Consider the following 21,948-nt stretch of genomic DNA (forward strand, 5'->3'; position numbering starts at 1 on the left):
GTGGTGGTGGGCTGAGTGTCAAGATGTGTGTCATGTACATTTGTATCAAAAATAAATAAGTGACCATGTGCCCTTTCTGATGCTTAGGGAACTGTGGGAGGGATTGGGGAGGTGGCAGACGTGAAACGGAGAAAGACCAACCTGGCAAAAGTATGAAGCAAGTGAAGACCACGACTCTTCCAGCCCCTGTACTTGAGGGAAGGGAAGCCCCTGTCATCTCTTAGAGGAGTCCTGGAAATAACAATGTTTCAGTAAATACCACCACCATCCCAACCACCTGCTCACCCCTGGTGGTGGGAGGGGTCTATCACGCTACTAAACCCCAGTGTCTGAGGCCAGGCTGGCAAGACGAGACAGGCCAGTGAGCGTCCAACTTGATACTAGAAACCCCCTACCTCAAACACGACCCAAATGGCCTAGGACAGTGCCCTGGGTGGGAGGGAGTCTGTGTGGCAGATGCACAAGCTCAACTCCAGGCTCTACTAAAATAATTTAATAAGAAAAACGGAGTTTTTGCAACGGAGGCGGAGACAGCTCCTTTTTCTCTCCTCCCTTTTCCCTTCTCCATCCCTCCCAGCAAACCACACACTAAGGACCAGCCCTTTTACAACGCTTAGGCAGGACTGCGCCATCTGGCCACCAGGGGGCGGCCCTGCGCGCGGTCCACGTGGCGCAGCCTCCCGGCGGGAGGAGGAGCCGGACCTGCCACAGTGGCAGGGCTGGGGCAGGTCACTCGGAGCTGTCCCCATCCGGGCCGCTGTCCGGCGTGGGCGGGAGGAGGGGTCTCCGGCGGGAGCGCTTGACCCGGCGAGGGGGCATCTGCAGCCTCCGCTTCAGCACCGCTATGGGCAGGGTGGGGAGCTGTCAAGGGCAGGGAAGCCATCGGGAGCGGGGCGGGGCGGGGCAGGTGAGGAGGGGAGCTTCTCACCAGCCACTGTGTCCTGGCTGTCCACTGTGGGCTCCCAGTAGATGCTCTCCCCACGCCTGAAGTTTCGGTGCAGCCGCGTGCAGAGCGTGGCCAGGGTGAGCAGCACCAACAGGAAGGTCAGGGCCATGGCAGCCCAGGCGGCCTCCTCCGTGCGCGGGGTGGGGCCCCGGGCTGCCCGCGGAGGCGCTGCTGCCCGAGCGGCCGGGGAAGCCTGACTTGGACAGGCACAGGCCCCTGGGCTGCTTTGCCCTTTGGGCACCTGAGCCTCTAGCCTGGAGCTGACACTGCTTCCAGGCCCCCCAGGCAGCAGTGGGCCAGTGGGCACAGATGGGGCATTATCCCTTGCACCCTGGGGTCCCAACACAGGCTGCTTGGCCTCCATGCTCCGTGGGGAAACAGAGCGGAACCTCAGGGCTGAGGGGGTGGGCTGGAGACCAAGGGCAGCCCGCAGCCCACGCCTCTTGGCACCACTAGGGAAGAGCTGCCTAGGCCCTCTAGATGCCACCTCTACGCCTGGGGGCCTCCAGCTCCGCAGAGTAAAGGCCAAAGCCGTGGCCTAGGAGGAGAAGAGACAGCAGTCACCCTTTCCCTGCCCAGATTACCCAATGACACCACCACCCTGGGCCACCAACCCAATGACCATCAAGCCTGGCCAGCACCCCTCACCTGCACACACCCTCTCCGGCACAGCCTCCCTCTGCCCGGTGTTGGCACCAAGGGATAGGGCCCAGAAAAACTGTCAGAGCGAAACCATGCTTTCTCCTTCTTTTGCTTCCGCCGCCTCCTCCTCTTCAGCCAGTGGGCAGCCCAGGCTGGCTCTACCCATGCCATCTCCAGTGCCACCCCCCATGCTGCCAGTACCAGGGGCTATGAAAGGAAGTAACTGTTAGAGCTAAGACAAAGATGGGGAGCAAGCAAGAGGAGGCCCTGAATTCCCCTTGCCCTGCACGTGGGGCTGCAGCCCCTGCCAGTGCCAGACAACCACCTTTCAGCAACCACTCACCCGATCCTGGGTGAGGCTGGAATCAGGGGCCAGTAAGGGCTGGGCCATGCAAATGTGGGCCAGGAAGGCAAGCTGGAGCTTCAGCCAGGGGTGGGCACAGGGATGGTAGAGGAAGCTGACATCCTCAGCCTGGAGGAAAGGCATGGAGACATCAAGCCAGGTCCCTCCCTAAGAATCCCAAGTTCTCCCATCCTGGGGAGCCAACTTAAAGGGACTCCCAGGATGGCCAGATGACCCTTCCACCTTCAGGGCTCAGGAAAGGACAAAGGGCCCTGGATACTGGCGTGCACCCCCTCTTGCCTCTGAGCATTCCTTTCATCCCTCCTCTCCATGCACTGCCACCCCTCAAAGCTCACAACTTCTGTGACAGCATGCGTGGTTAACCCTGCCAGACTCAGACCACACTCTTTAGCTGTATTTCTCTGGACCTGCCACGGTGGCTCTACAGGTTCCCAGTCTAGACTGTAAGCACCCCCCAAATAGAGACCAGCTCTTCTATGTATTGCCCCATCTATATATTCAATCTCATCTCCCCAACGCATCCAAATACAGGGCACAAAGGCAGCAGGTGCACAATCTCAGGATGGAAACACTTCATCAATTATTACTTATTCTTTGATTGAGCTGACCTAACGCTCAGCACTTGTGCCAGATGCTGTGGGAGATGCCAAAAGAGAACTCCTGGACTCCGCTTGCAGGGAATGCAAAGGAAACTCAGGGGAACAGAACTAATGCAAATGAAAGCGCAAACTAATAAAACTCAAAGTGATTAGTTGTTAAATTACAAGAGATAGGTTATAAGCATTACACAAATTTGGAGAAGGTGATGAATAAATAAAGGCTAATATGATCAGGCAAGGTCTCAAGAGAGAGCTGACTCCTATGCTGGGTTTTGAAGATGGATGGGGATGGATGGCAGGAGGGCAGGGAGCTGCCCCCTTCAAGTCAGGATACGCCAAGTGTTGAGGGGAATAAGCAGGTGCAAAAGTACAGGGGTGGGAATAAGCCTCGAACTCATACGTGTGGTGAGCAGACCAACAAAACGAGAGGAACCAAAGATGTGGGGAGGTTGGATGAGGTTTACTTAACGAGGTAGAGCCTGAAAAACAAGACAGGGGAGTATGGCCATGATAAGGCGAGAAATAAGGAGCCACTGGTTTCTGAACAGTGGAATGAAAGGGCTGTTTGGGAAAAGGAATCAGGTGGGTGGCATGAGCTCTTTTGGCCTGGAGCTATTACAAGGATCAAAAAAATAGATATTTCAGAAGGAAAACCAAAGGGACAGAGAAGCTATCCAACCACTGGCAATGAAAATAGGCAGCCACACAAGGTGAACCCACAGTTTGGTTGGTAACCTGAGGTCCACACACTCCTTACAGCTTCCTATTTTCCAAAGTGCTGTCCCACACTATTTGTTAACTCCTCATGGGGAGGGACGTTACTAATAACCTCTCTTACAGAAAAATGAGGCCCAGAGAAGTCAGGAGACTTCCAAAGTCACACAGCAGAGCTGGAGCACAGGTTGTTTTTTCCTACTACCCTCAGAGTTTCCCTTGCAGCCTCCTGCCCACACAGCCAGCTACTCAACAGGATGCCTGACAAGCACTGCAGAGGACCAAGGCCTGTGGCTCACTGTCCTGGGACTAAGAACATTGCCTCTTACTGGGGGGAGTGGTAAAGAATGGAGCTGGTGAGCAGAAAAGGTGGAGAAAGCCTGCGAGGAGCTCGCTGTTTCCAGTGCAGACACTGAGGATGCCTCCTGCTTGTACTTACCTGCCGTGGACTCACCCGTGTGTAGGTCACTCTTGGCGACACCTATACAGGGGGAGAGAAGAGAGCTTAGAGCCCATGGGGGACTCTGGGGGGGGGGGGGAGAGAACAGCAGGCCCGTGCCGTCACGTTGGAATGGAGACGTTGGTGGCTTGAGGGCCGGAGGAACCGGCAGAGGTGCTCAGAGGGCGGCTGTGGAAGGTGCCGCGAGGCCAGGGCGGAACTGGGCTGCCCCTTCACACTCCTCTCTCCCACTCTCCCACCGCCCTCCAGGCACCCACCTGTGGGGGCAGAGGCCACAGGCCCTCGGGACAACGGGCTCCCGCCTCCTCCGCCGGCTCAGCCACCACCTGTGGGTTCAAGGCGCAGAAGAGCTGGGGCGTTTGGCCTCGGCGCGGGCTCTGCCCTCTCCCTCCCAGGCCCAGCCCTCCAAGGGGAGAACTCTTAGTCCCCTCTCCGCGCGCCACTCCTTCCAGCACGAACTTTTGGCAAAGCGCTTTGAGATCCCGGGCCGAAGCCTTCTCGGGAGCGGGTCGCCTTACCTCACTGGGACCCAGGAGCCCCGCCAGGGCCGCCAGGAGCAGCAGTTGGGGCGGAGGCGGAGGAGGCGCCATCCCGGCCCGCCCCAGCACTGCCCGCAGCCCAGCAAGCCAAGGAGCGCGCGCCGCCTGGCCCTGCCCCCGCGCACCCACGCCGCCCGCGTGCCCACGTAGACCCCGGGCTCGCGCGCGCCGTCCCGCCCCGACCCCAGACCGCGCGCCGCGACTCTCCAGGCTCGCGCGCCCCTCCCCTCGCCTCGCCTCGCCCCGCCCCAGTGCCCGCCCACAGCCCGGGACATTGCGCGCAAGCGTCCTCAACCCCAAGCCGGAAAAATTGCTCGGAAGCCGGTCTTCTGCGCGCAGCGCTGCGAGGCAGGCGGGACCACCTCCTTCACCCGGGCACTCTTCTCAGCGGGTCTCCGCGGCCTGCAGGGAGCAGCTGCAGCTCCTGGGTGGATCTTGGAGCGGGGAGGAGGGCGGGAATTGGGATTCCACTGTGAACTGGGTGGCCCAGGAGGGGAGACGGGTCCGCTCCTTCGGCAAACCCGCTTCAGACTTATCAATGTGACCTGCATCTAGAAGAGGGACCGAAGCCTGAAGTCCGAGCTGCAGAAGGAAGAGGGTCCCTACTCTAGAGCTACACCTTCATCCCATCCCACTCTTGCCCTCGCAAATAGCGCCCGAGCCCGGAGGAGTCTCCAAGGGTCTCAGGCCTCCACGCTCCCCAGACCCATAAGTCCCAGGAAGCTGGAGCCGGGCTGGGGGCTGCTTTCTTGCCCACGTCCGCCTCCGCTTTCGTAATTAGCCCAGCGGGGACAAGCAGATGCCCAAGGAGACTTTGGTCACCGTGAGGTGGAGTCACAGGCCTCGCCCCCAGCAGGGAGCGCTGGCCAGACGTCACCTGCAGCGGGTGCCCGCTCTGCCGCCCTCTCCCCGGTGCCCTTCTCCTCGGCCCGGCTCAGGATTTTGAGGAAAGATGGGAAAGTGGGTGGAGGATGAGAGTTGAAATGCCCAGCCCAAAACTTTGAAACAGAGGAAGACCGTCTCCCACATAGCTGTGACTTGCAAGGGGTATTTCTTACCCTTCCCCCATTCCCCGGTAATTGCCAGTTATTGAGCTGATGAAGGGACTGCCATCTATCCCCTGCCACGGCCGGGTCGCGGGGTGATAGGCATCCCCCTCCAAGGGCACCTGAGTGCGTCTTTTCCTCCAGCCTATTCTCGGAGGTTTGGGGCTGTTTCTTTTGGGGAAGTCCTTCCTGGGGAGCGGTGGTGGGGATTTCCTCTACCTGAAGCCAGGTTCCAGGGGAGCCCCACGCTCCCGGGGTATCGGCACAGCGCACTAATGCAGGCAAGGGAACGAGCATTCCCCGGCTCTCCAGCCTCCTGCTGCTAACCCGCGGTCGGGGCACGACGCCGGCCCTGGCCCTCGCTGGCCCTGAGCCGGACCCCCGCCCGGCCGGGTTATTGCGCAGTTGCGGGTGCCCGCGGGGCCGAGACAAACACCGAGGTCAGAGAGCACAGCCGAGCCTGGCGACGGAGGTGCGGGTGGTGGCTCCGGCTGCACTGCAGCCGCCCCGCGGGAGCCCGGGAGCCCGCGCCGGGAGCTGCGGTTTATTCACTTCTCCCTTTTGCTACTTCTCAACAGCGGCCCCTGAGGGCGCAGCGACGCAGGTCTCCCCGGTAGCTGCACACCCTACACACCACGGGGATTCTGAGACTCATCCCCGTTCCCCAAGCCTCGGTCTCCAAGTCTCCCCACTTTTCTGCCCCCCACACCCCACTCCTCGGCTTGCTGCCCTCCCCACTCCCTTCCGTCTCGCCGGCGCGTCCTCGCTCCCTCCCCGTGGCCTCCGCTCCTTTCACCTCTTGCTCCTGCTTGTCGCAATCACTGTACAAAGGGCCGTGGGCGGGAGTGGGGGGCGGGTGAGGGGAGCCGGGACCGAACTGGCTGTCTCTGCGGGGCCGCGGCCAATCCGGAGTGCACCCCCTCCCTCCCCGCGCGAGGGCCCTGGGCAGCCGCCGCGGCCCGGCGGAGCCGCGGCCAGAGCGGGGAGCTCGCCAAGGGGACCTCCCCGCCGCTGCCGCCCGCCGGGGGCTCTCCGGCCTCGCCATGCCGCCGTGGGGCGCCGCCCTCGCCCTGCTCCTGGCCGCGCTCGCCCTGCTCGGCCTGCTCGCCGCGCTGCTGCGGCGCCCCGGGAGGCGCGCCGTCGGAGCGAGGACCCTGCCGGGGGCGCAGGGCCAAGACCACGAGGAGGAGGTGGACGGCGCAGGCCCCGCGGACCAGTTCAGCGACGGGCGTGAGCCTCTGCCCGGCGGGTGCAGGCTCATCTGTAAGCCGTCGGCGCTGGCCCAGTGCCTGCTGCGCGCCTTGCGACGCTCGACAGCGCTGGAGCCGGGCCCGCGCTCCTGGCTCTCCGGGCCCCACCTGCAGACCCTCTGCCATTTCGTGCTGCCGGTGGGGCCGGGGTCCGATCTGGCCCGGGAGTACCTGCAGTTGGCGGACGACGGGCTGGTGGCCCTGGACTGGGTCGTGGGACCTTGCGCCCGGGGCCGCCGGGTCACCAATGCCGGGGGCCTCCCGGCGGTGCTGCTGGTGATTCCCAATGCCTGGGGACGCCTCACCCGCAACGTGCTCGGCCTCTGCCTGCTGGCCCTGGAGCGCGGCTACTACCCGGTCATCTTCCACCGTCGCGGCCACCACGGCTGCCCACTGGTCAGCCCCCGGCTGCAGCCTTTCGGGGACCCGTCTGATCTCAAAGAGGCCATCACTTACATCCGCTTCCGACACCCCGCAGCCCTGCTGTTCGCGGTGAGCGAGGGCTCAGGCTCGGCGCTGCTGCTGTCCTACCTGGGCGAGTGTGGCTCCTCCAGCTACATGACCGGTGCAGCCTGCATCTCGCCGGTGCTATGCTGCCGCGAGTGGTTTGAGGCCGGCCTGCCCTGGCCCTACGAGCGGGGCTTTCTGCTCCACCAGAAGATCGCCCTCAGCAGGTGGGTAACGGCGGCTGCAGACGAGCAATGGGGGAATAGAGGTTTGGGGCTGAGAAACGGCTCTGCCTGGTTTTGAATCAAACAGGTTTAGAGCAATTTGGGCAAAGTTTTCCTCACACACTTCCTGAAGCGTCCAAACCCTCTAGTCTGGACAGAATCAGGGAAGCAGGTTTAAAAGCCACAGACGGACTCAGCATCATTAGCTAGAGCAGGGACTCCTGACCTGGGGCCCCCTGGCCTCACTCACCTCAGCCCCACCGTGTCCTAGCAACCTGAGCACCTGCCCCACCCGCCACAAGAGGCAGCACCTGACACGGACATCGCTTAGTCCATAGCTTGTCAAATCAGCAAAGAGGGCTCTGGAAGCAGTTGTGACTGGTTATCTGTCCAGAATGTTTCCTCTGAGCCTGGAGGTGACAGGAATCAGAAATTTGGTGGTATTTGATTGATTAAAATTCTTTAGACCTGACAGATGTTTTGCATATTCCCAGGTATATACTCAATATTTAATGCAAAAATTTTAAGAGTATTTCAACATTTTTTTTAATCTCCAAAAAGAAAAGAATCTACCACCAGGGTGACAGGGGAGAATTTTCCACTGAGAAGGCCTGAGTGACATTCCCACAGCAAATAACCAGGCCTCTGCTTACACTGTTGTTTTCCTAGGAGATGGAAGAACGAGGTCAAAGACATGATGGCAGCAGTGTGGTGTGGCAGAAAGACCTGGGATGTGGGGTCAGACCCACTTGGGTTCAAATCCTGAATTTCCAGCAAGTTAGCTAACCCCTTTGTGCCTCACTTCCCTCTTCAGTTAAATGGAGTTTATAATAACCACTTCCCAAGGTGGTTATAAGCATGAAATAAGATAATGAAAGTAAGGGGCCTGGCACCAATACATGGTGACAATTGTGATTTCTCTTTCTTTCCTTGACCTATTTTGCCTCCTGTTCTAAGAAGGTCAACCCTGAGCTCAGCAACAGCCCATGTGCTACCATGGCAACCCAGAGCCGCTGGAACAGTCCAGGGGCAAGGTACTCTCACGTGGCTTAACTGCCAGTTTCCATCCCCAAATGACCACCCTCAGTACTGACCCTGGGCTCCAGCTGGAGGATAAGGTAAGGGAAGTGGAGAGGAAACCTGGGCCTTTAGGAACTGCCCTGCCCATGGAATTTTGGGATTGCCAACTTGGGGCAAGCCTCTTTGAATGTTTGCAGGAAACACCTATCCAAATTCAGCTGGCTAAGGCTGAATTAATCCAAATAAAGGACTGAGCTGCCCATCCTGGCCTCCTGATCAGGGTGCCAAGCCCTCTCCAGGGAGGTGGAAACAGCAAAGATGTACCTCTTTCCCAGAGCAGTTGCTCTCAGGCTCCCATTTGGGGCCTCACCCAATTAATTACACTCCCAGTCACTTCCTCCGCCATTCAGTCCTCTCTAGGAATACCTGCCCCACTGATCGAGGACACACTCATTTGTCATCAGCTGGATAGCATATTATCTTTTAAAAAAGCAGACAAACTAATACAACTTAAAGTAAGATGTTAATGTTGGGGGATGTCACTTGCTGGTTTGGATAGTCTGAGCCACTGAGTTCTTCCAAGAGAGGTTCAGGAGGTGACATTTCATAGCAGGTTCCCTACAGAGGGTCTGAAGATGAGGTCTGGAGGAGAGCTGTTGCAATAACTCAGCGGCTGTAAAGTCAAATGCTGCCCCAGGGCTGGGGAGGTAATGCCATGAATGACTGTCCTGGTAGAAACTGTAACACAGGAAGGAGGGAGGAAATACCCTGATTGTTGCCATGCCAGCCCATGTCGCCAGATCTCCCCAATCCCCTCGAGAAGCCAGATAGATGCATTTTACATGAAATCTCCTGATTTTAAATGATGGCAATGACATGGAAGTTTTTTAATACATTATATGGCCAAAGAAAGCCTCTGTGGTCAGAATCTGGCCTGTGGGCTGCCACTCTGTAACTTCTGCTGTCAATTTATTTTCCAGTTCTTTCCTCTCTTTCCTTCCTTCCCCATTCAACTTCTTTCTGCCAGGTACGCCACAGCCCTGGAGGACACAGTGGACACTGGAAAACTGTTCAGGAGCCGCTCCCTGCGAGAGTTTGAAGAGACCCTCTTCTGCCACACCAAGAGCTTCCCCATCAGCTGGGACACCTACTGGGACCACAACGACCCCCTCCGGGATGTGGACGAGGCAGCCGTACCTGTGCTATGCATCTGTAGCGCCGATGATCCTGTGTGTGGGCCCCCAAACCACTTTCTGCCAACTGAACTCTTTCACAGCAACCCCTACTTCTTCCTCCTGCTCAGCCGCCATGGAGGCCACTGTGGCTTCCTGCGCCAGGAGCCCTTGCCAGCCTGGAGCCACGAGGTCATCTTGGAGTACTTCCGGGCCTTGACTGAGTTCTTCCGAACGGAGGAGAGGATGAAAGGGCTGAGCAGGCGCCGAGTTTCGTTCCTAGGGGGCCGGCGTCGCTGGGGAACCCTGCCAAAGCGGGAGGTCTCTCCCTCTTCCAACCTGGAGGAGATCTTTAGCTGGAAGAGATCGTATACAAGGTGAGACCTGACCCAAGAACCCGCCAGCCCTGCGAGGAAGAAAGAGCTGGGCACGGCTGTGTCCTGAAAAGGCATTGAGGACTGAATGGGGCAGGCAGCTTCAGCTCTTTGCCCCTGATTCAGCCCCTTCTCTCTTAAACTGGTCTGTGGAAAGAGATGGAACTTCAGCAAGCTAGCGTTCATTTGCCCCTGAGCAGAACTCCTGCCCAGGCCCTGCTCTACACATGCCAACGCATCCTGGTTCAGCAGCTGGGCATTCCCTGTCACTGTTCCCTGTCACCGACTTCATAAGCCAAAGAATATCTCCATGTACGTCCCTGAACTCAAGAGAAAATGCTCGCTCACAGCAAAGATACAAAGGAGATGAGTTTTGTGAGCCATTGGGCAGGTCTGTGCCACATAAATAATCAGCTCTGTGACGCTGGTTCTCAAGGTGGAGCCACTTGATGTAGTGAGGACAGGATGTTTGTGTCTCAATGCTACTTCCCTCGTTTTTTTCTGCGGCTGTGGCGCTCTGCTGACTTCATGTGGTGGCAGACGGGGAAGTGGCTCACAGAGCTAACGCGTCTTGCGTTGACTGTGAGATAGGCCCAGAGGCAGTAAGTGCTGTGCTGAGACTGGGTTGGGGAGGGCAACCAGCTAGACAGCGTGAACGCCTGCGTCTGGAATACCAAGGGCCAGTCTTTCGGTTGAGTTCTGCAAGTCCTGACTGGGAGTGGGGCTGATCTGGGGCTTCAGCCTAGGACCTCAAGACTCACTAGAGAGATCCCAAGGATGATCTTAGGAAGAGGAAATCCTCGCAGGGTCTGGTTGACCATGGCTCAAGGAGCCAGGCTCTCAGACATTCTAGCTGCTCCCTCCAGTACCATTTCGGGGGATTACTCCAGAGAGTTCTAGCGAGAGGTGTTTTTCTCCTGAGATGTGGGCTTTCTCTAAGTGGTAAAAGTATAAACCTCATATCTTAGGTGTTTTTTTGGTTAGTTGCCCTCTTTTCTGACACTACTACTAGCCTTTCCCTCTCCAGACCCTGGAGAGACATCTGGGACCAGAGAAAGCAAACAAAATTTCCAAGAGATTGGCTAGAACTGACTCAGTGATTTATGAATATTTCACATTACCATGCTTTTTCTGCTCAGTTATTCAAAAGGCCATCCATGTAGATGCAGGAAAAGCTTCCTCCTGGATCTGACCACTCAGTGACTGATAGGCTGTTTGGTTTTATGAGGACTAATGCTTAAGATCAGAGTAAAATAAGGCATTGTACAGATTGACCCACACCTTGGTTTGGATTAGGCCATTAAGCAATACAATAGGACATCCAGTTCCTCCCAGAAAATCCTTGCCCTGAAATTTTAATTGGTCATCACGAAAGAAGGCACTTGTTTTGACAGGAAGCTCCATACTGGCCTCACAAATAGCAAAGCAATTTGAAGAAGGAGAGATGTTTACCAAAAGCCATATCCTAAGGCTTGGTATGAGGAACTTCTGGGGCCATGATTTTAGGTTTGGATAATTTTAGCCCATCCTTGTTCCTCTGGATCAAATAAAAAGAAACTCTGAACTATCCAAGAATCTAAACTGAAACGCAGACAACATTCAATTGTCTAAGGCACATTATCCTGTCATGAAAAAATTCCCTCCCTCCTTTCCCCACTTCTTGTTCCTCCTCCTCTATGTTCCTCATCTAACATTCTCTCACCATTTCTGAGCAGGAGAGATAATAAGGAAGTGAACCCTAAAGAAGCTGTTCTACTTCTGGTTAACGCCTGGGTATAAGGCTTGGCAAAGAAGGATTACTGACATCTGGCCAGCCCCCTCCCCCAGCATCTGGTACAGTGGGGATTTCAGCTTATTAGGTTTTGCAGTCCCATATGCAGGACCCTATAACCATTCAGAACTCATTGCAAAATGGGGAGCAGTCCAGTGGTTTTTAACCACCCCCACCCTCACCACCCAGGATTAAAGGGCCCCTAAGGGCTAAAATCCAGATTGTTTCTCTAGGCCAGATACCACGGGACTCTGGTTAAGATAATAGCTTTGGGAGAAATCATGGTTCCTTTTTTACAGGAAAGCCAGCTTGTGGGGTGGGGTGGGGGAGGAGATATATATATATATATATATATATATATATATATATATATATATATATATATATAAAATTTTTTTTTCCAGTTATAGTCTTAAAGCTCTGTGAACAGCAGAACAGCCCTTGTCCCTTGGATCCCCTTGGATCCACAGCCCTAATGACCTAAACCCTAAAGTATTTCTTCTCCATGCCCCTGTGCCAGAGGTACTCATAGCCATTCTCAGGAAGCTACCTCTCTCTCATCTTCTCATCACCATTTGGTGACATCGCTGCTTTTCAAGCCATTTTTGCCAAGAAAGCGTAGTTCCTGTTCAAGCAGGTTTGGGTGACCCTGTCCTTCAGTCTAACAATGAAGTAATCACCCAAATTGGCTCTGCTTTGGTTAATAGCTAATTATATGAAACCAGATGGAGGAACCCCAGGCACACATTCTGAGAGAAGGCATGGCCCTAAAAACGAAGTGACAAATTATGAGTTTGGGGAAGCAAGAAACAAACAACAAAACAAACAAAACCCAAAGAAGTACCACTGAGTTGGGAGTTTTCCAGGTAGCAAGTCTTTAGCAATCCTCTCAGGTCTCAATCACTTGCTTGCCTCCCTTTTGGTCTCTTCATTATTTATAAACACCTTCAAATGGTAAAGGGGGAAAAGAAAACACAATCCAATTACAATAAAGGAGGCATAATCTCAGACCTGAGTTATCTGTCTCCACCCACTGGATCAGAAGGCAGGAAGCAGACAACTGCTTCTCAAGGTTTTCTTGAGTCCTACTAAGTTCTGACCTCTGATACCAAAGACTGTGCTAAGCTGTAACTTAATTCTCTTAAAGATTTAGTATTTTATGTATTTATGCATAGGTTTCCAAGGTGGCTTGGCCAGAGATGACAATAATAAAAAAACACAGCACCAAATCCTCATTTTGAGATGTCATCTCTGTTTTGAGTGAAGATATCCTTGCTAAGACTTGAGTACTGTTAGAAAAGAGGTCTTGACACAGGAAGTGTCATCTTAGCTTTATATATAACCTCAAAACCACCCCAGAGTCAGAAGTTGCTCTGTACTCATCTTCCACCCAGACTGCAGGATCCTTTGTCAGTCAGTCACCCTCAGTAATGCCATGGTTTCTTCCTTTAGAAATGAACTTTAGTATAAAGTTCCCACCCTGCTTAAACAGGCAGAGATACTTGGCCACTTTGGCAGAACTTGCCAATGATACCAATGATTCAATGATACCAATGATCCTACAGCCAAGCCACAAAAGATGGCATCAGAAACTGTTTTCACTAGTTATGACAGTTTGTAGAGTTAAGATTAAGAAGTTATACCTAGGGAGTGTCCAAGTGCCCAGGGATGGAACGAATGCCTTAGGAAGCAGAAGGTCCCACATCATTGGTGGTATACACAAGCTAGACTGCTCCTAGGCACATATCATGGAGGGGACATGTGCTGAGAAATAAGGGTGGCCTACATTAGATATAAGGTCTCTTCTCATCTGAGAGTCGGTGACTGGAAATAATGCTAACGAGCTCAGTGGGTTGTAAAGACTTCTGGTTGGTTTATGGGCTTGAGGATCAGATCATAGACCTGATCCAAATTCTGGGAGTTGGGAGATGACATAAAGATTTTAATGAAAATAACCCTACCAAAGTGACCAGAGGATGTTTTAAGACATCTAATAATTATGCTTTGAAGTATCCAGGAAGAGCTAAAAGTTTAGAGGAAAAGTAGAATTTCATTAAAACAAAAAATAAAAGATATTAACACTTAAAAAACAAATGTCTCTGGCTCCTCCAGCCTTCCTGTGTAATAAGGTATCTTGCTCTAGTGTCTATCACTAGTGAGATTGAAGAAAAAATTCTCTCAGCTTGTTTGCCTCTGAATAATAAATTTCAGTCTCCCTGCAACAATGGCATGTCATTCTTTTTTAAATCTCCACAAACAAATGTGCTGTTTGTCTTCTTCTTAAGTCCTCTATGTACTGAGCTGTGCTTACCTACCTGTGGAGTTAACGGAGCCTCACTGCACATTCTCTATTTGCTGGTTGTTGCTTCACTTCTATAGATCTAGGCTTGTGTCCCCTAACACTAACCAGCGGAACCTCTGTTTAATCAACAACCAGGCCTCCTGCTCTGGGCTAATAATTTCCCAGCAGGCTCAAAATTCCCTGATCATCAGTGGTACCTACACAGAGATATCTTCCAGTGGGCAATTAGTAATTTGTGTGTTGGATAGAGCACTGAAATAGTTTGGAGATGTGGGTTCTAGTTTCTACTTCACTTGTGACTCATATGAGTTTGGGCAAGTTATGAGTTATTCCATATGCAAAGACTGAGACTGTGAATAGGCCTTAATTAAGGTCTGTTAGGCTATAATGAAATAGTAAAAGCAGATGGATCCCATTCTTCAAGCCCATTTAATTCCTCAACCAGAGCTCAAAGACCTCTACAATGAGGTGGCATCTGCTTTCAGATCAGAGTCTATATTCTGATTCTTGTAAGGCCAAGGATTTCCAGTTATTAATTCCACTGCAAAGTTGGGAAGGGCCTGGAAGAGCAGCACCTTTGAGGCTTACAAACTGGGTGCTGGGTTGCCCAATTGAGGACAAACTCTCCCCACCCCCTTCCCAAACACACACACACACACACACATGCTCTCTCTCTCTGATAACCATGTTATGGCTAACAGGTTATACATTGGTTCATTTGTTCCAGCCAAAAACTATCTGCTTTCCTATTTCTTGTAAGTGATGGTCAGAAAGGATGTGACTTTTAAGATCTCAGTTAGCAGTGATGGGGCTAAAGACCAGAACCCTAAACCACTGCTCTTTATGCCATACTTTGCCTTTTCCTAGTCAATCACTGGCTAAGATGACAGGAAATAATGCTCATTTTAAACTCCATAATGTAAAGGGTGTTAACAAAAGGAGAAAGAATTTGTCTTCAGAGCTGCTGCACAACTCTTGTGGTGGAGCCAACATGAATCTATAAATGGCACCCCTAAAGTTATTACACAGCCTGCAATAAACAACACCCTCAGCAGCCTTGTCTCCCTCTTATCCGTAAGAACAAGTATCTGAAAGTATAATTAAAGTCACTAATTGCCTAGGACATATATAGGAAAACCCTGGTTTGGCAGCTGGCATCACTGAGATGTAGATGATAGCACTAACTTATAACCCTGGGGCTGTGGAGTTTATCACTGTGGTGATGTTTTAATTTATGTTAAAATTTCTTTTATTAAAAAAAATTTCTTTTATAGTCAGGTAGATATAGTATAGATATAGTCATGTAGATGATAGCACTAACTTATAACCCTGGGGCTGTTTAGTTTATCACTGTGGTGATTTTTTAATTTATGTTAAAATTTCTTTTATAAAAAAAAAATTTCTTTTATAGTCAGGTAGGATGGGCTTTAAACCCTAAGCATAACTCAGAGCATCTCTGATGTGTTTAGTCAATGACAGCATTTGTTTTGGGTTGCTCACATGGTAGAAGCACCTAACTCTCCATCCACTGTAGTTTGAACTGCTCAGTTGTGGGGATAAAGCAGAAAGAACTCTTGTTTTTTAAACCTCCTTTTAACTCAACCAAATTCAAGGTGGGATGTTGGGAAATGCTGGAGATAGAACACCTGGAATCAAATCTTGGCTCTGCCACGTAGTTGTTTGACCCAGGCAAATTAAACACTACATAAATGCTAATTAATCTCAAAATAGCTCAGCATCAACATTCTAGGAGTTTAGAAGCTATGTTAAAAAGTTAAAAGTGCCATTTTTCTGATAGTCTTCTATTCAATAAAGTAGGTAATCTCAACTATACTTTTTAAAATGACAACACTTAAAACTATTTTCTAATAGAAAAAAACATATAAACCCCAGCCCAAGAAACTCCTTCCCTCCAAATTAAGCCTTCTGACAAAGTCATTTTAACAGGACTGGATTAGATACTCTACCCCATTCAGGGCTGAAATGTGATGATGTTCAAATCTGGGAAAACGAACCCAGGTGAAACCACCTTGTGAAGCTTTGTACAAGGTCCAAGAACTGCATACATCTATGTGTCCATGTGTCTGGGAGGAACTGTAGTTACACAGACCACAACATATGTCTATATAAAACTTAAGAACCTGCAACAAGCCATTAGAAGCTAAAGTAGAATCATCTCACATCCACAGCACAGTAGGCTGCTTCACTGTCTGGGCACACAGAATTCGAGGCAATTAGTCTAGAGGGTTTTAGTCTACACTAGGGAGCTCATTCTTACCCATAGCTTACTCATTTTTGTAACCCCCCAATGTACAGCACAGTGCCTGAGATTCAGTAATTACCTAGTAAATAGTCACTGAACTGAAATATACTTTATCTGTATGGGAATACAATTACTTAAAAAAACTGAGCAGACACTCTGTGTACTAAAATTACTTTATTACAGTTGATTTTTTTTAAACATTTCCTTTGCTATGATACAAAGGATACTTACAAACAAAATATTACATATGACCTTGTTTTCGCTCTTATGTTCTGACAACTTGGTAACAGCTTTAAATGCACAATCTATACAATTAATACAGGTTATATATGAACTATAAGGTATGTTGAACCAGAAGAATACTGACAATATACTGTACAATAAGCCTTACCAATTAGTGCTGCGGACCATTTCTACCAAAAGGAAAATGCACATCTGTACAGTCACCTTTACCAGCTGGTGCTGACAGTGAGGGAGAGGCTTCTTCCCCATTGCAACCCTTGATAAGCCTCCCCTGTGGGTGTCTGTTTGGTCCGAAAATTAAGAGGACTGTGTATATTTAAAATTAGTCTCCGGTAAAGTGGCAGAACATCACTTTCAACATGATAATCTCTTGCCAAAAAAATCAGTCCTAGTTTTAAAAGACCACAGGTCCTTTGTCCACCATGAAAACCCTACAGGCTCAAGGGCTTTAGGAGATGAGAAGATGAAGGCTGCCAAAAAAGGAGGCAAGAAACCAAGCCAAAATCTAGGTCTTGCAAAATCATCATTTTTCTTCCCTTCACCAAAGGGAACTAGAAATGTACAAATTCATTGATGAACCTCAATGATAACATATCAGTTAGCTGATAACCCTCATTTTATCTGGACCCCTGACTTGTGGGAATAACTGAAAGAGATTGTGAATAATATATACCACTTTTAGAAAAGAACCTCTTGCTTAGTTAAAATATTCCCTTTAGCCACCAAAGCTGGTCCTGGGCTATTACAGGTGTGCATTCATCTCTCAATGGTCTACTCAGAAATGATAAGGTTACAGCTTTTTTTCTTTTCTTTTTTCTTTTTTTAAATAAAAAAGCAATTGACTGAAGCATTTTTCTTTTTTTAGGTAAATAGCAAAAATAAAAATAAAAACCAACCCTGGCATTTGCACAAATAATGCAAATGGAGCGATATGGCCTTTAAGGTAATGGGTTAGTAGAAAGGAAGAGAAGTGAAGAAAATCCAGAGAAAATGATGTACTGATTTTTCTTTTTAAAAATTTCTACAATACATGTGCAAAAAAAATCATGCTGGTTGAGGAAAACAAAAGTAAATGAGTATATAAAACTAAAATCATAAATAATATGTTTGGATGACTGGTAAAAGCAGAAACCAACCTGGGTTACAGAAAGGATTATACATTCAAGATGCTCTTAAACCCAGTGGGATAACTTATGTTAAAACTGTGTTAATAGTTACGTTAAAAATCTCAAGTTTGTTTTTAAATCTTCACAATACAAGCAAAGCTGTTTTAAAATATACACTATACATATTTCTCATAGTCTCTCCAACCTCATTAATGCGCATTAGGCTATCTTTTTCATGTACTAAAACAAGGGGGTTTTGAAAGCTAAATTGCTCAGAGTAACTCATCCATTATTTAAATGTTTAAGTTTTAAATGGGTTAAAATTTTTAGCAGACGTACCTAAATAGGATTTAGCAACACAAGTGTTAATAAAAAAACTCTAAAGCACTTACAAATTATCAGGTTGAAATAGTCTCGGGAACTTATGTGCACTATACTTCAAAATGTTATTTACATCAGACCATCACTTTTGTAAAAATTTCCCTAAAAAATAAAAAACAAAATAAATTTGGAGAATTAACCCACTCTAACCTAGCAGAGAAGGATCATAAAAGGAGAGGTAAAACAATAACAAAATTATCTCTTAATAGAAATCCCACATATCCCTCTCTACTTGGATTTTGCCCTATGAAACCATCTGCAATTCCTAATAGGCTCATTTATCAAGTGGCAAGATAATGTGGTAAAATACCTTGTCAGATAGATTACTGGCCTCGAGTGGACTTCCTAAAAAAAATTTTCCTACCTGTGTCTCCTGCTTGGATTATTTTAGGACACGTGTATGTAATTAATTGGAGGGGCACTCTAAGTAGGCACAACTCCCATTTAATGTGGAATAAAAGGTCTGACATAAAATGCTGCTGGGAAGAAAGGGTGGTGGTTTCTTTGATACTATGAAATGCAAGAAAGCACATTTGGAATAGGCACCAAAAAAGAGCTTTCTGGCAACTTACCAGGGGCAGCCAACATCTTAATAAACTAAATATACTTGTCTATGACCAAAGAAGGGTTAGAAGGGTTCCAATATTTCCCCCCAGGTTTGTTTGATATGTGCCCAATAGTCACATGGCCAGCTGGAATCTGCAAACATTAAGCAGTTCCATCCTTTCAAATCACATAATTCATTCCATGACCATGTGTAATTTATAGAAACAATGATGTTCATGCTGAGGCAATGTATTTGAGGGCTCAGAAAAAGCAAACTGTGCCACTGAGAGAAACCTGTTCCCATACAACTGGTCTTCATGCTTTCAAGTGGCCCAAATATACCCTTGATGCTAAGCCAAGCCATGCAAAAGCGAAGAGTACACACTTTTCATTAACACTGGTATCTCATTTCTAAACTTCACTGACCTCAGAGTTGCCAAAGAAACATGAGTAATGAAGGCACACAAATGAAGGTTCATGGATTTAAAAAAATGCAATTCCCTCATCTATGTTTACCAGCTTTAATGACAAAGAAATTGTCAAAGGATTGACAAAGGAATACATGTAATTCTGGAAATAGGAAAATGCTCCAGAAATGGGATCAATGTGCCAGTAATAAGCATAGTTCATTTCATTTGAAAATTCAGCGAGAGCCCAATAAACAATTCCAAGCCATAATGTTATCACCTGCATAATTTACATAAACATTAAAACCCTTGCACTTTATAGACAAAACACACTTCTGTAAACATGGCCACTGGGGGAGGGAGGTTCCCTACCTCATTCATGATTGAGGACATGTAATCATTGTATTAAATAAAATGACTTTGCTTCAAAAGATTTTAAACCTGACCAATGGTTGAGCTTAATTTCTCCCTGTTTAACAACACTGAAGCATTAATTCTAAAAATGTTACCTAGGATGGTTTCAGGGTTAGATGCTAGGACCACAACTGGCAATGACAGCAACTCCTCTCTAGCTGGCACAGACTTATAAACTTTAGTACAAAAACAAAAAAATACAGAAACTAGGTCAATTTGTTAGCTAAATATTTACAGATAATTACATGATTTCTTCACTCACAATTGCTAAAAACTATGAGTGAAAAGGAAACTGTGCAGGTTGAATTACCCGTAATTTAGGGGGAATTCTGGGGTATCAAGATACCCTTTTCATTCATTCACAAGTCTCATCTTCTCTCTACTTTTTCATGGTAAACTACCTACAGATGTCCAGATTAGTATATCCAATGGGCATCCTGTTTCAGAGAGGATTAACCTTTTTCTCTATTTAAAGACTCTCTTGTACATTTAAAAACAAAACAAACCCAACACAATCAAACATAAACACACACACACAGACACATACACACACACAAGCTCTGAAACTTCAAAAAGTTCTGATTGCTGGGTAACAGTTAACAGTGATGGTGACATAGTAAATGGCTCCCCAGTTTTAATTCTCTGCCTTTATTTTCTTTAAAGGATATCTATTTTGGGGTGCGTGAGAGGGAAGTGCAAGTTTAAGAAACCCACAACAGGCAGATAAGGTGCATGCTAATTTACATATTTCTTATGCTCTGAAGACTACCATTAGGCCAAATAGATTCTCTTCCCTTGCATGAGTGAAATTTTGGAAATCTGAATATAAACAAGGGAAGAATTAGTTAATGTGACTTTAAAGGGGGCTACCAGAATTCAGTAGAAAATATAAATGCACAATAAAGGAAGAGTTCTCAGCTTCACTTTCTTTTTCTAGACAGTGTTTAATAAAACTTCTTTACAAATTAAGTCACTTCCAATGTAGACTTACTGTAGTGATTTAATAAAAGTGCAGACAACATAACCAGACACACAGCAAAATAGACTTCAATCAGTAGTCCTTGCATACAAGAGGCAAGTCTGCTAAGTGTACAGCACACTCTTCATCCTTTAAGGAATCTGAGGATGGAAAATTTCCAGTTCTTAACAACTAAGAGTAAGTGAGTGCCTTTTAATAGGCAATGCTACAACCTGGTTGGGGGGCACTATCATGATAGATGAGGGAAAACAGAGAATTTGTTTCTCTTTAATAAGGATCTGTATTTTGGTAAGCAGCTCCAAGATGACAGCCCAAGTTTTAGATTTGTTCCTTAGAGAAAGCAGTTTTCTAAGAAATAAGAGCCTCCTCTTCCATCATTATAGGAGATTCACACTTATACACCTTAAATATATTATTTTCTGACTGGAATATACACTAGACACTTCACATTGTGAGCATGGAACAAAATGCAGGGCCATATAAACTACTTAGGAAAGGGTTGCAGTGTTGGGCCAAATCTGTGCTTGAAAAGTAGTGCCTCCGAAGGGGTGGAAGGTGCATGAAGAACTTACTATTAGCAAGCAAGAAGAGGCAGCTAAAAGGAGAAAGCCCCTTGCCAATACCAAATCCTTCTCTCCCAGTGGCCATTTCCTGTTGATTTTATAGTTTAGGAGAACCTTAGATGCTTTAGCAGTAATTCCTTTCTTGGATGTTTTGGTCCTTAGCAAAATTTATAATAATTATTATCAATGGAGTAAAAAGGGTAAGAGGATCAATGGCACCACTACTAAGAAATATGCATGGAGTGCACATGAAGATTATGTGACTTATTGGTTCTTTTTATCTTTGCAGAGGAATCACCACCAGTGTTTTTAGTTTCCATGGTTCATTTCTCTCTGCATCACCTATCTTTCATTGCATCATGACACAAACTCACAGAAACACTAACTGGCTCCTTCCCCAGCACTATTTTACTGCATTGCAACTTATGGTTCCACATTTTACTTAACTTTCTTTCCACCCACTCAAGTGCTAAGAGGGGATTAAAACAGAAAAGATTGCATCTAATGACCACCTTCTCATAAATATCAACCCAGAGTACTCATTGTTAAGAAACACATGCATTCTTGCCTTAACTGAGGACTAAAATAATGAAACAAAATAACAGAACCTTAAGTGCCCTGATGGAAATGTACAGTATGAATTATATTCATCAATCTATACACACATATAGACACTCATATGTATATACAATATATACATACAAATGATAATAACTATACCAAAAATGTGCATATTTAACACAGTTTTTAAAAGCCAGTAGATTATGGTATAATACAATTTATTTCCACTAGTGAATGGCACAAATGGAGAAATGCAAAGGAGGTGTTTCAAGTACAATAAAGTCATTTTTCACAGGTGAAAATAAACAGTATTATTCCAGTGTCCAACACAATGTATTCTATAAAAGTTTAAAATGCCATTTAGTTAAAGAAGTAGAAAGCTACTAAAGTCTGCCTTATGGTCTGAAAAAGACACTCATAGCGTTTTCAATTTTTGAAAAGGGGGTGAGGAAAAATAGGTGGGAGTGGGAGAGAGTCAAGGACAGTTTCTTTAGTGTACTGAATGATGTTTACCTGATGTCTAGGCAGCTGAAAATCATAATGACTATGCTAAAAAGTTCAACTTACCAATAAATCCTTGGCCTAGAGTACCAAGCATATCATATCTGTGGGTGT

The 21,948-nt window shown here is 48.0% G+C and overlaps 2 protein-coding genes across 4 annotated transcripts; one reads left to right on the forward strand and one right to left on the reverse strand.

The window, feature by feature from the left end:
* Positions 1-88: 88 nt before the first annotated feature.
* Positions 89-4,481, reverse strand: TP53I13 (tumor protein p53 inducible protein 13). 3 transcript variants are annotated; one of them, XM_079905155.1, is made up of 7 exons: positions 4,244-4,481; positions 3,983-4,051; positions 3,705-3,746; positions 1,932-2,060; positions 1,595-1,795; positions 929-1,484; positions 89-231 (listed from the first exon to the last, which is right to left on the reverse strand). In XM_079905155.1, the coding sequence occupies exons 1-7, from the start codon at positions 4,313-4,315 to the stop codon at positions 221-223; spliced, it is 1,080 nt and encodes a 359-aa protein (XP_079761281.1). In that variant the 5' UTR covers positions 4,316-4,481; the 3' UTR covers positions 89-220. The 3 variants fall into 3 exon arrangements, with proteins under 3 accessions (XP_079761281.1, XP_079761279.1, XP_079761280.1); XM_079905153.1 differs by lacking the exon at positions 89-231 and adding an exon at positions 283-842; XM_079905154.1 differs by lacking the exons at positions 89-231; positions 3,983-4,051 and adding an exon at positions 283-842.
* Positions 4,482-6,328: 1,847 nt separating this feature from the next.
* Positions 6,329-11,878, forward strand: ABHD15 (abhydrolase domain containing 15). The gene is made up of 2 exons (XM_079904723.1): positions 6,329-7,234; positions 9,279-11,878. Exons 1-2 carry the CDS (start codon positions 6,354-6,356, stop codon positions 9,802-9,804), a joined length of 1,407 nt encoding a protein of 468 aa, XP_079760849.1. The 5' UTR covers positions 6,329-6,353; the 3' UTR covers positions 9,805-11,878.
* Positions 11,879-21,948: the final 10,070 nt, after the last annotated feature.

The sequence above is a fragment of the Stenella coeruleoalba genome, assembly GCF_951394435.1.
Source record: "Stenella coeruleoalba genome assembly, chromosome: 19".
NCBI classification, from domain to species: Eukaryota; Metazoa; Chordata; class Mammalia; order Artiodactyla; family Delphinidae; genus Stenella; species Stenella coeruleoalba.

Coding starts and splice junctions, on each gene's coding strand:
- TP53I13 (XM_079905153.1), bottom strand. CDS start 4,315: ATGGCGCCTCCTCCGCCTCCGCCCCAACTGCTGCTCCTGGCGGCCCTG. Junction 3,747..3,982: donor TGTGGCCTCTGCCCCCACAG/GTGGGTGCCTGG, acceptor CCCCCTGTATAG/GTGTCGCCAAGAGTGACCTA. Junction 1,485..1,594: donor GCCGGAGAGGGTGTGTGCAG/GTGAGGGGTGCT, acceptor TTCTCCTCCTAG/GCCACGGCTTTGGCCTTTAC.
- ABHD15 (XM_079904723.1), top strand. CDS start 6,354: ATGCCGCCGTGGGGCGCCGCCCTCGCCCTGCTCCTGGCCGCGCTCGCC. Junction 7,235..9,278: donor CAGAAGATCGCCCTCAGCAG/GTGGGTAACGGC, acceptor TCTTTCTGCCAG/GTACGCCACAGCCCTGGAGG.